Source organism: Globicephala melas, chromosome 20 (assembly GCF_963455315.2).
Source record: "Globicephala melas chromosome 20, mGloMel1.2, whole genome shotgun sequence".
Taxonomy (NCBI): Eukaryota; Metazoa; Chordata; class Mammalia; order Artiodactyla; family Delphinidae; genus Globicephala; species Globicephala melas.
In genome coordinates this window covers 43,881,676-43,893,811 of record NC_083333.1, presented here as the reverse complement: position 1 = coordinate 43,893,811, position 12,136 = coordinate 43,881,676, and the positions used below count along the sequence as shown (strand labels likewise).

The window sequence follows — 12,136 nt, the reverse complement described above, 5'->3', positions numbered from 1 at the left end:
ATAAAAGAATATGACCGCTATAAAAGTTTATAGCGTATAAATTTCTGAAGGTTAAGAAACTAAACAGCAGCAAAGCAAACAGAGAGGGGAAACTTTCCGGAGCTGAGAGAGCCACAGCTGGGCCTGGGCTCCGGGTCTGGCGGGCGAATGGGTGGGCCTGACTGGGCCGCCCCCACCCTCACCCTCCCGAAATGCAGGGCGCGGGGTTTCCGGGGGCCCCAGGGGGAAAAGAGGGGCGAGGAGGGAGGGGGAAGGAAGAACACTTCTGTTGTCACAAATGCTTCACGGAACGCAACTGGGACTCGTCTTTGTTCTTCGCAAACGCACCCCCTTCCAGAATCGGGTGTCACATAAAGAGAAGATCCCTGCACGCGCGCGCGCGCGCGCACACACACACACACACACACGCAGGTCCGGCGGGGCCAGACGTCTGGGCGCTGGCAGCCTCTTGATCCTTTTACAGTCTCGTCCCACTCTCTCAGGCCTCCTCTCCCCCTACAAAAAGCCCAATTGTTTCCCCTCAGAATTTGAAACAATCGTGTTGGGTTTGAAATGTGCCCGGCTCCCCCTTTTACGGGCCATGAACGGCGCACTGCTCGGCGGTCTCTGCCCGAAATTAGGGGCTTGAGGTGGGGGGGTGGGGCGAGAGAGAAAAGATTCTGGTTTCTTTTTCGTTCCTTATCCCCTCTCCGTGTTTGTTTGTTTTGTTTGTTTGTTTTGTTAAAAAAAATTTTTTAGCTTATCTGCACAATTTTATGAACCACTGCCTGCTTTCCGACGCCTTTTCTCTCGCCCGCTCTCGTTTCCCTCGCCGTTTTCTGCTAATACTGAAAGTTTCTCCGCATTGTCGCCGCACTGGCTGGCTCTCTGAGAAGCTGGAGGAGACGGTGGCGGCGGCGCCTTTTCTCAGCGTGGCCGCTAGATGGCACCCTTGCTCCACGTGAAAATTCCGCATGCTGCGGCTGCCGGCGCCCGCGGCTGCACCTCGCACTTCGGTCGGCCCTGAATCTAAGAATTGAGCGCTATCAAAAGTCATGAATAATTTGCTCAGAATAAAAATATTGGGTTCATTGTGGCTATTTCCCCCATTTTGTAGATTTCAGATATAGTGATGTTGACCCCCTCTCCTCAAATGGTCAATTTTCTGAATTTCCCCCAGGAGCAGGGCTCAGGGTTTCTCACCCAGTTTACGTTCGGTGGGACAACAAATGCATGAAAACGGGGAATAATAGTAATAATAGGACTAGTGGATCCAAATAAAAGAGGAGGATTGGTTCGGGAAAATGAGATTATCCGGGGAAGGGTGCGAGAGGAATGTCTGCGGATACGGGTGAGCTGGTCAGGTGAGAAGGGCGAGCCGGCAGAAGGTCGGATATAGAGGAAGCCGCCCCAACCTGCTGCGGAATCGGCGGGAGAGGGAACCGGGTGAGCCAGCCCGAGGTAGGGGTGGGAGCGCTTTGGGGAAAACGGATCCGTGGCTTTGGCGGGGATTCGGAGGTGCCCAGAGCCGGCGGGGCGGCTCCGCACGAACCGAGGCTCTAGAGCCTTTGTATGTGGCCAGGGCTGGGCAGGGCGGCGCCGGGCGACCCAGGCTCGGGGCAGGGGCTCCCAGAACGGCGAGGTGCGAAAGGCTCGGATATTTCCTCGGTTGATCTGGGCGCTCCAATCTGGGCCGCCAAAAAAGAGTACGTTTTCCGGATGGACGTGGAAACAGGCGCAGTGCGGGAAGTAGGGGCTTGGTTCTCCCCACGTCCCGTGGCTTCCAGGTGAGAGCTCGGGCTCCGTGCCCCGCGGCCCCGGCCCCAGACAGATCTAGGGAACACCGGTCCCTTCTCAGCTTAGCAGCTGGAGGCCTGGACTTCAGGCATTTCTCCCTCTGAGACCTGAGCGCTGTCAGCCTGCCCATAGCCCCTTAGATTCCACATCTCCCATTTCGACCCGGCCCGGCCGATCCTTGCCCTCCAACCAGACAAACGCGTGCGAGAAATAGATGCCCCCTCTTAAGATTAGCCCCGCTGCAGCCTCTCCTCTCCTCCCCCAGGACCCGGAGGCTAGCGGAGTTTCTCAACTTGAGTTTCTCTAATAAATCTGCGCTCCGTTGGGTGTTTATAAATTACCTCCTCGCTCTTCCTTGTTTTTTCTTATAATAGAAACATTTTCCTTCCATCAGGAATTTCTGGCACGGTGTAGGGATGATTTAGACCAAGCCATTGAATTTCTACCTCACTGGTGAGTCCTCAAATCATGACCATAATATCCCCGGCACTTGATTAAAATGTTCGCTTTGGCAACAACTTAACTCTGCCTTCCGCTGCCTCACCGCCCCCTCAGCCTGGCGCTGAAAATTCAAGACCCTGATCCTCTCCCCTCCTTTTCTCCTTTCTCTCTCTCCCTTTCAGCCCCTCTCCCATTCTCCAGATTCACTTTTGAAGGACCAAGTGGCCCCACCGGTACCTTCCCTTTGGAAAAGGTGATAGTTTCATTTTTACAAAGGTTGGGGTGAGTGGGATCCCCAAAAAGCACCCCTCCAAAAGGAAGCCACTCTCTCGTGAATAAACAATGGATCAACAGTGGATCGAATGTATTTGTAAAGGCTCCACCTTTGTTACTAGATTTCTTTCTCTCTCTCTCCCTTCCTTCCTTCTTTCCTCTCCTTTCCTCTCCTTTCTTTTCCTTTCCTTTCCTCTTCTTTCCTCGCTGAGTGAGCCACTTCAGGAAGCCATTGGTTTGGACCCTCAGATTGGGGCCTTCTAAAGCCTGGCCACCATTGTCACTAGGCCCAGTAGGCTGGGAAAGGCAACTGGCCAGAGAGTGTGGCATTCAGTCAGCTGGGTCCAGCAGTCTGTTTCAGGACCTAGGTCCTCAGGTCTGGAGGGAGAGCAGGGTTTAACCAGAGGCTCCCAAGGGGAGAGGAGAGAAAGTTGGGGACTCGGTGACCTTGCTGCATCCAAATCCCTTCTACCCCAAAGTCAGTCTAGGTAGTGACAGTGGCTCAAAGGACGGTGAAGGCTAAATGGTGCCCCTCCCATTCATACACTCTGCAGTCACTGTCCAGGGCAGAGGAGGGCACAGGACAGTGGGCACCAAGGCCAGGCACGAGGGCAGCAGCCTCCATTGCTCTCCCCTCCCTCTGATGTGCTGATGAGCCTGGAACCGCCCTCTCAACCGAGGGTGATGCGGAAGGTGTGGAGGACTGGCCTGGGAAGGTTGGGAGCAGTTGGGCTTGGTTACTGGGTCCCGAGGCCTGGATGCAGGACTGGGGCAGCCCAACTGAATGTTATCCTGCTGGTGGCATCAGGCCCCTCTCCCATCACACAGACTTGGTCTTCCAAAGGCTTGCTGACTGGGCTCCAGGACCTTCTAGAGACCCCCTCCCCATTCCAGCAACCCCCTCCCAGGCCACCCGAGGTTGTGTAAAACTGCAGAATCGCAGTCACAGGGTGAGCTTTGGTCAGGACTTCACCACTGCCCATTAACCAGAAAGTTTCGGCTCTTCCTCCTGGTGCCTCCTCAAGCTCTCCTGGATCCCTTCTCCAAAGAAAAGCCTTGTTTGTTTGTTGGAAAGTTGGTGAGTGGCCTGGGTGGGGCAGAGAGTGTGGTTTGGGGGCTCCGGAGAGGGAGTGGGGGCAGGTGCTTCAAAGCTGAAGGAGGCAGAAAATCTCTGAAAAGTCACCGTTTGCGCCGAAAAAAACCTCATAATCATTCTCATTTCGGCTTTGTCACCCCCACCGTGCTGCAGTCGGGCGGCGGGGGCGATCGAAGCTGCAGTTTTATAGCTGTAGAGGAAAGAACTCGTAAAATGCTAACAGCTTTTATGCGCTGCGGCATAAACAACAACAGACTCGGCTTTATTGCGTTTTATAGTTTGTTAAAGAGTTTACAGCCGTTTTTGGGGGCCGGTTACCCAGCCAATTCCCTCCACACGATAGTTAAACCTTTATCAATAATAAGGAAATTGATCATTAAAGCTTTAAATATGACTACCTCGTTTGTTTGAAAATATGTTTAGGAGAGGAAGCTGTATGATTTGATAACTTGTATTAAAATACCAATTACATTTATAGGACCTTTTAAAACTCGGTGCAATTAAACCGTGTTCTTTTACATTTTTCCGAAGCGACCCTGACATTTAAAAAGACTCCAACTGCCTCGTTAAAATCGCGAAATTAACAGCGTGCCTACGCCTGGCGCGTTGTGTATGTGTGTGCGTGGTTTTTTCCGTGCGCCCCACATCAGTCTTTGGGGGTGGTCTGCGAGGGTATTTGATTTGTTGCGAGGCGAGAGATATCTCATTAATGTAGGTAGTTAAACAGATTTAATCCGTATTCATGCTCTCTCCCCCCTCTCCTCCCCGCTCTCTCCCCCTCTCCCCCTCTCTCTCCCTGGGTTTTTTTTTTTTCTTCCCCTCCTTTTTTTTTTTTTTTCCGCTCTCTCCTCACTCCCTGGCGCTCTCTCGCTCTAGCTCTCTCTCTTGCTCGCTCTCTCTCGCTCTCACCCTAGCTCTGCGTTCTGTCCGGGAGGAGTACGGAGAAGCCAATAGGATGCGGGGTCTCTAATGGATGCAAATGATCATGAAAAGACAGTGCAAAATATGAAACAACTCATTTGCAGGGAAGTAAATCACCGAAAACTGTTTATGAACTGGCATCCCTTCTTCGAAATGTAAAGCGAGGACCTCTTTAAGTGGCGGTATATTTTTTGGGGGGGTGGGGGGTGGGGGAGGGCGAGCGAGCCGCGGCTGCCATGCAAGCTTAGACTTTTGGAGGCTTCGCTGTCCTTTTCTATTCCTGGAAATCACAAAAAGTGTGGTGGCTTCGAGATATTCTTCGCCTTTTCTTTCTTTTCTTTTTCCCCCCTCCTCCTTTTCCTCTCCTTTCCTGGCGAGGGTGACTAGGAGCCGGCGAATCCGCGTTTTTTTCTCTCTCTCTCCCTCCCTTTCCCCCTCCCCACCCCCTCCCCAACAGCCCCCAACTACAGCCGCCGCCGCCGCCGCCGCCTCAAAATTCAATAAAATGAGCTCTTATTTCGTCAACTCACTGTTCTCCAAATACAAAACCGGGGAGTCCCTGCGCCCCAATTATTATGACTGCGGCTTCGCCCAGGACCTGGGCGGCCGACCCACCGTGGTGTACGGTCCCAGCAGCGGCGGCAGCTTCCAGCACCCGTCGCAAATCCAGGAGTTCTACCACGGGCCGTCGTCGCTGTCCACGGCTCCCTATCAGCAGAACCCGTGCGCCGTGGCGTGCCACGGGGACCCAGGCAACTTCTACGGCTACGACCCGCTGCAGCGGCAGAGCCTGTTCGGTGCGCAGGATCCAGACCTGGTGCAGTACGCAGACTGCAAGCTCGCCGCCGCCAGCGGCCTGGGGGAGGAGGCCGAGGGGTCCGAGCAGAGCCCGTCGCCCACACAGCTCTTCCCCTGGATGCGCCCGCAAGGTGAGCTCGCGTCGGGGCCGGCGGGGGGAAGGGAGACCCGGGGCCCAGGCCGGCACGGGGGGCCGGGCAGGCCAGGCGCGGTTCCGCCAGCCCCTGGAAGACTTGCTTGTTCTGTTCAGATAGGCTCCCCCTTCTTTCCTTCCTTCCTTCCTTCCTCCCTCCCTCCCTCCCTTCCTTCCTTCCTTCCTTCCTTCCTTTCCTTTCTTTTTTGTTTCCCTTGAAGGAGGTCGCTAAGCGACATTTCCTGAATCCATAAACCCCTCACCCTGCCTGACTTTTTTTCTTCTTCCCCTCCTTTTTACCCCTTTTACTGTTTTATGGGGGGTAGTGGAGAAAGGGTGGTGGGAATGGGGCGCTCAACTTTTGCACTTCTCAATTGCTTTATAGTTTAATTACCCTGAAGAAACTTTTCTTCTGGGGCAGAGGCTCTGGGGGCTTTTCAAGGTGGGTCCATTCGTCCCCATCCTGGCTTTTTTATTCTTACTTTCCCCCTCCTTCACATCCTTCCTTCTAAAGTTTATGGCACTTTTAATAGATTCAACCACCCCCGCCCAACTCTCTGGTGCTGGTTACCAGGGGAGGGGGCTCCCCTTTCTGGCTCCCTTAGATTCAGTGGTGTCTGATCCCCCTCACCCGCCCCCCCTCGGCTGACCGCGGCCTCCCAGCGCTCCCGCCCCTGCACGGGGTAGAAGGTCCCCTGCCCTTATTATACTGGTCTCCTAGGCTGGTTCACGAATCTTCCAACCTTCTCTGTCTCTGCCCCCTCCCCCACCCTCCCCTCCCCTCTGTCTCGCCCTTTCCCCCATTCCCAGCAGCCGCCGGACGCAGGCGAGGCCGACAGACCTACAGCCGCTACCAGACCCTGGAGCTGGAGAAGGAGTTCCTATTTAATCCCTATCTGACTCGCAAGCGGAGGATCGAGGTATCGCATGCGCTGGGACTGACAGAGAGACAGGTCAAAATCTGGTTCCAGAACCGGAGGATGAAGTGGAAAAAAGAGAACAACAAAGACAAGTTCCCTAGCAGCAAATGCGAGCAGGAGGAGCTGGAGAAACAGAAGCTGGAGCGGGCCCCGGAGGCGGCGGACGAGGGCGACGCGCAGAAGGGCGACAAGAAGTAGGCTCCAGCTGGGACTGCCAGGGCCGCGGCCGCCCTGCCTCCGCGGGTCACCCGACCGCGCTGCCGTCGCCCGCCCCCGCCCGAGACAGCTCTAGCCCTGTGAGCGGGGCCCGGAGCCTGGCCTCCCACCGCAGCTTCCCCGCCGCGCCAGTCCCCGCTAGTGGTAGTTTCTCGTAATAGCTTCTGTGTGTGAGCTACCGTGGATCTCCTTCCCATCTCTTGGGGGCCGGAGGGGTGGGAAAGAAAAGGATTTTAAGCAAGGACTCCCTCTCCCTGCTAGGGTGAGCGGCTGCGGCCTGGCTGAGCCCCACCCCCACGCCCCTGCCCCGTGTAAAAAGCCTCCTTGTGCAATGGTCTTTTTTCCTTTGAACGTGCTTCTTTGTAATGACCGAGGTACCGATTTCTGCTAAGTTCTCCCAACAACATGAAACTGCCTATTCACGCCGTAATTCTTTCTGTCTCCCTCCCTCTCCCTCTCTCTCTCTCTCTCTCGCCTCGTACTCATTTCCCCTCCCACCCCCCTCCCCGCTGCCCTCTCTAGCTCGCTGGCTTTCTCTCTGGCTTCTCTCTTTTCCTCCCCCCCCCGCCCCCCGCTTTGGTTTGACAATTTCGTCTTAAGTGTTTCTCAAAAGAGGTTACTTTAGTTAGCATGCGCGCTGTGGGCAATTGTTTAAAGTGTTCTTAGGTTTACTGTGAAGAGAATGTATCCTGTATCCGTGAATTGCTTTATTGGGGGGCGGGAGGGCTAATTATATATTTTGTTGTTCCTCTATACTTTGTTCTGTTGTCTGCGCCTGAAAAGGGCGGAAGAGTTACAATAAAGTTTACAAGCGAGAACCTGAGACTTGCCGGGCCCGCGCTCCTCATTTGCTCCCGGCGCCTTGCAGAGCTGCGGAGCGGGGGAGCCAGTCACCGGGCTCCTGCGTCCGCCTGGCCGCGCAGCGGAGGGGGCGGGGGCTGGAGGCAGGTGGTGCGAGTCCCTTGGCCCAGGGGCGCAGGGGATGAGGGAGGCGGCTGCGCGTGATTGGAGGAGAGACGAACGAGGGAGGGGAGCCGAGAGAAACCCCCTCCCCCTCCCTTCGCGTTCCGAGGCTGCCGGCCCCGGAGACCCCCGCGCCCAGGCCATGCTGGAGAGATGCGCCTGGGCTGGTGGCTTTATCCCCCCAACCTCCCCCTTTGTTTTTGTGTGCCCTCTCCTGTGTGTGTGTGTGTGCGGGGGTAGAGGTGGAGTGCGGAGCTGATGAACAAGCTGAAAAATAAAAAAAAAAAATTAATTTTTTTCGTACTCTCGTGGGGGGGGGGAGCAGGAGAAGGGAGATGCTCTTCCCTGCCTCTCCATTTCTGGGACTTGGCCACCTTCGCCCAGCTCCGAGGTGGTGGCTCGCCGCCTTCCTTCCTTCGCTCCCTCTGCTTCTCCAGCAGCCACGCTCGACTAAGGCATCCGCCTCCGGGAACCAGGAGAGCAGCATACCAGGCCACCCTCCTCCCTTCCTTTCTCTTCCCACCCACCCCACCCCCTTCCTTTTTTAATTTTCAAACCTTTTTTTTTATTTTTTAGCCACCAGAAACCGCAGCATCCAACGCCCGTGGGCTGGATTCCGCGCCTCTGGGAGCACCCAGGAAACCTCACTCCGTCCCTGCCCGTCTGGGGCAGAGAGAGAGAGAGAGAGAGAGAGAGCGAGCCTTGAGGCCAGGCTCACCTCGCTCCTCACCTCGGGAGAAACGGACCAATTCCGGACTAAGTTCCCCCAAAGGCCCAGCCAGGCTGAAGCGGTCCGGATTAATAAAGACCTGGCCTGCCCCCACCCACCCACTCACCCGGTTGTATGCAATCCCTGCGTTTGTTTCTGGCTGGGTAACGGGCTGGGGAGGAGGGGGTGACAACAAGGATCGCTCTCGGAGGTTATTTATTTTCCCTTCCACTCAATCCCTTCTTCTCCAAATCTCGCCTGCAAGCTTCCTCCAGCCCACGGGGGTCGACAGCGGCCCTTGAGCCCCCAGCCCTAATCCACAGGGCCTGGTTTTCTCATTCATTATTGATCATATTTTATAAATCCAACGCCACACAATTTTTTCCACATTACCGGGAGCCGTGGGGAGGCTGCCCGGCTATTGGCAGAGGGGACGTCACGTGGGCGGGGTCACGTGGTCCAGAGAGGAAAAAGGGGGTCCTTTTTGGTGTAAATCTGGACTCTAATTCTGTAATATATCAAGGAATCTCGTAAAACCGACACTAAAACGTCCCTGACTACAAATCATCCGGCCAAATTATGAGTTCATTGTATTATGCGAATGCTTTATTTTCTAAATATCCAGCCGCAAGTTCGGTTTTCGCTACCGGAGCCTTCCCCGAACAAACTTCTTGTGCGTTTGCTTCCAACCCCCAGCGCCCGGGCTATGGAGCGGGTTCGGGCGCTTCCTTCGCCGCCTCGATGCAGGGCTTGTACCCCGGCGGGGGGGGCATGGCGGGCCAGAGTGCAGCCGGCGTCTACGCGGCCGGCTACGGGCTCGAGCCGAGTTCCTTCAACATGCACTGCGCACCCTTTGAGCAGAACCTCTCCGGGGTGTGTCCCGGCGACTCTGCCAAGGCGGCGGGCGCCAAGGAGCAGAGGGACTCGGACTTGGCGGCCGAGAGTAACTTCCGGATCTACCCTTGGATGCGAAGCTCAGGTAACGCCGCGCACCGAGCAGTCCCGAGCGGTCCCGAGCCGCAGTGGCCCGGGCACATTCCCCGGAAGGCGCCCCCTTCCCGGCCAAGTGCCCCTCTCCTTGTCCAGAGTGCTCCTGGTAGGAGGTCGGCCCTGGGGACGCGGCCCCCCACCCCGAGCCGCGAGCCGGCGCGCCGCCCCCATTCCCGTTTTTGCTTGGTGCTCTCAGGCTCACTCGCTGCTTCCCTAGCGGATCCCTCTCCGCCGACGCCGCGGCGCTCTGAGCCCCCAGACCACCCACCCCCACCCTTCCTCCCGGCCTTTTAGCTTTAAATATTTATCAGCCGCGCCGGCACGGGCTGGAGAGGAGGCCGTTTGTCTTGCGGAGGAAGACTGGGGTTTGCAGAGAATAGCCATTAGGATCTCCCCCCTCCCTTCTCCCTTCCCCAGCCGGGGATCTCAACTCTGGGTGTGTCCCCCAGCCTCAGCTTGGATAAGGTCTAGGGGAGGGGGCTGCAGCGCTGAGCAGTTCTCCCCTCCCTCTTTCTTCCCAGCCAACCCCGCTCCCCCATTATTCCCTTCTGGACAATTAGAGGTGGGCTCTAGAGGCCTGGTGGGAGGAGGGGGTGTGAGAGGTGATGAGGATTCAGCCAGGGACACAGAGCCAGAGAGGCAGGTGGAGAGAGGGGGGCTGAAGCCAAGAGAGAGCAGGCTCCTGACCCCCAGTAAACTTGGGAAGCGGGAGGCAGGAGAACTAGAGAAACTAGAGAAAGGGGCAGAGGCCTCAGGGGAGTACAGCTGGCTTCCTCAGGTGCCCTTCCTAGCACCCCTGGAGAACTGGCCAACTAGTTTGCAAGTGTCGTTCCAGAAGGGTGGATGTCCTCTTGGGGGAGACACTAGGACTCCAAAAAGCCAAATCAAGAAAGAGTGCAGGCCACCGAGGAAGCTGCTGCAGGAACCCCAAGAGACCAGGGGCTCCGTGGGGTCTCCTGACAAGCCTGTCCCAGACAACCTTCATAATGTTGTCCTGGACTCAGAGGCCAATCTCAAGGTCCAGAAGACCCAAGAATTGTGGTCGGAAGCTCCCAATCCGGCCAGGGTTGAGGGCCAGGAGAGCCCAGCTCTTACACTTTCCGTATTCGTGGTCACGGTCCCCATTACCTGCTTCATAATTCAACTGGCTTTCCAGCTGATTTATTAAAGCCCCAATTTTTCTGCTCATAAACATTTCAGCTTGGCTTTTATCTGACTTGAAATTAGGGCCCCTAGCCCCTCCTCCCACTGTCTCCTTCCTAGGAGGGCTGGCACCAGCACCTCCCCCAAGCCTCCTCAGGGTTTGGGGCCTAACCTGGGAAGCTCTTCCCTGCCCTTCAGCCCCCACCAGCCAGATACTGAATGTTCTACCCCAACCCAGGCTGCTGTCTCTCCTCTCCCTCTGTGCCTTCCTGGAGGCCCAAAGATTGCTTTGGAGGGCTGGGTTGTCTGGGCAGGTGGGCAGGCAGGACAGCCTGGCCCTGTCTGAACCTCAGCCACTCACTGGAAAATAGTCATCAGAAGGCAGTTGCTCTCCAACTGACTCCACGCTCCAAGGAAGTCTGCAAATTCTCACCTCCTCCTCATTCCACAACAGGCTGGGGGAGGGGGGAGACTGGACCTGTGAGGCTCTTTGTCTCCTTTTCTTTTTGGGAAAAGCCCTCAGGCCAGGCCTAGAGTCCCACTCCAGGGTCACTTGCATGGTTTATGTTGTCCTGTACCCCCAAAGACCATCAGAGTCCGCATGCAAAAGGGGAGACTTGGGGTTCCTGGTCCCGGAGGATTAACTGCCTTTCATCCCACATACACACCCCTTTAGGCACAGGGCCTTCAAGAGCCAGCAGGTTAGACCTTGTTAGAGGTTAGACCTCAGAAGCCCTAGGCTAGACGACTTCCTGGGTGGAAGATGGGAGTGTTTGCCTTGGGAGGCCTGTAGAAAGGTCTGCACGTTGAGGAGAGATGGCAGGCATAGGCTGGGGTATGGATAGTGACAATTTGATGTAATGGGAAAGAAGCTCTTCCAACCACCGATGCCAAACCGCATACAGGGTCCAAGAGGGAGGGGAGCACTCTCATGGCTCGTTCCTCACTCACTGATTTTTCTCCTGCAAATAACCTGCGCAGGGACCGACCGCAAGCGAGGTCGCCAGACCTATACCCGCTATCAGACCCTGGAGCTGGAGAAGGAGTTTCACTACAATCGCTACCTGACGCGGCGGCGGCGCATCGAGATCGCGCACGCGCTCTGCCTCACCGAAAGACAGATCAAGATCTGGTTCCAGAACCGCCGCATGAAGTGGAAAAAAGAGAACAAGACAGCGGGCCCCGGGGCCACCAGGCAGGACAAGGCCGAGGCGGAGGAGGATGAGGAAGAGTGAGGGACAGAGAAAGGGCAGAGGAAGAGAGATGAAAAAGGGAAAGAGAGAGAGAGAGACCCAGCTCTGGGAACTGAACCAGGAAACTCAAGTCAAATAGGGAGGGAAAAAAAAACTATTTAAATGGAAAGCAGTTAATTTTTTTTAAGGAGAGAAGGTGAAATTTTGGTTTCTTAACACTGGAAAAAAAATACTACCTATAGGAAAGTCCATCAGGTTTGTTTTGTACAGTATGGGAAGGACATCATCTACCTGTTCTGTAGCTTTCTGGAATTTGCCTCCCCTTTTCTATGTTGCTAATTGTTAAGGTCTTTGGTAAAATCTTGCTGTTTTGTAAGCCCCATCTTTGACGCTGTCTGTGGGTCTGGAATAACGTGTGGTTCCCCGGCTTCCTGAGCAACCCCCCCTTCCCAGTAGCGGCACTGAAGGGGCCTTAGGGAGCCCTAAGGACCCACCAACTAGCTCAAGTGTCCCCTCTGTGCACCTGGCCTGCCCGCTGCTCCTTGCTCCCACCAGCCCCTGTGA

The 12,136-nt window shown here is 55.9% G+C and overlaps 2 protein-coding genes across 2 annotated transcripts; both read left to right on the top strand.

Annotated features, from left to right (window-relative positions):
- Positions 1-5,012: 5,012 nt before the first annotated feature.
- Positions 5,013-6,686, top strand: HOXB8 (homeobox B8). Its single transcript, XM_030839868.3, has 2 exons — positions 5,013-5,436; positions 6,249-6,686. Exons 1-2 carry the CDS (start codon positions 5,013-5,015, stop codon positions 6,554-6,556), a joined length of 732 nt encoding a protein of 243 aa, XP_030695728.1. The 3' UTR covers positions 6,557-6,686.
- Positions 6,687-8,825: 2,139 nt separating this feature from the next.
- HOXB7 (homeobox B7) lies at positions 8,826-12,127 on the top strand. The gene is made up of 2 exons (XM_030839957.3): positions 8,826-9,225; positions 11,361-12,127. Exons 1-2 carry the CDS (start codon positions 8,826-8,828, stop codon positions 11,612-11,614), a joined length of 654 nt encoding a protein of 217 aa, XP_030695817.2. The 3' UTR covers positions 11,615-12,127.
- The last annotated feature ends 9 nt before the right edge of the window (positions 12,128-12,136 follow it).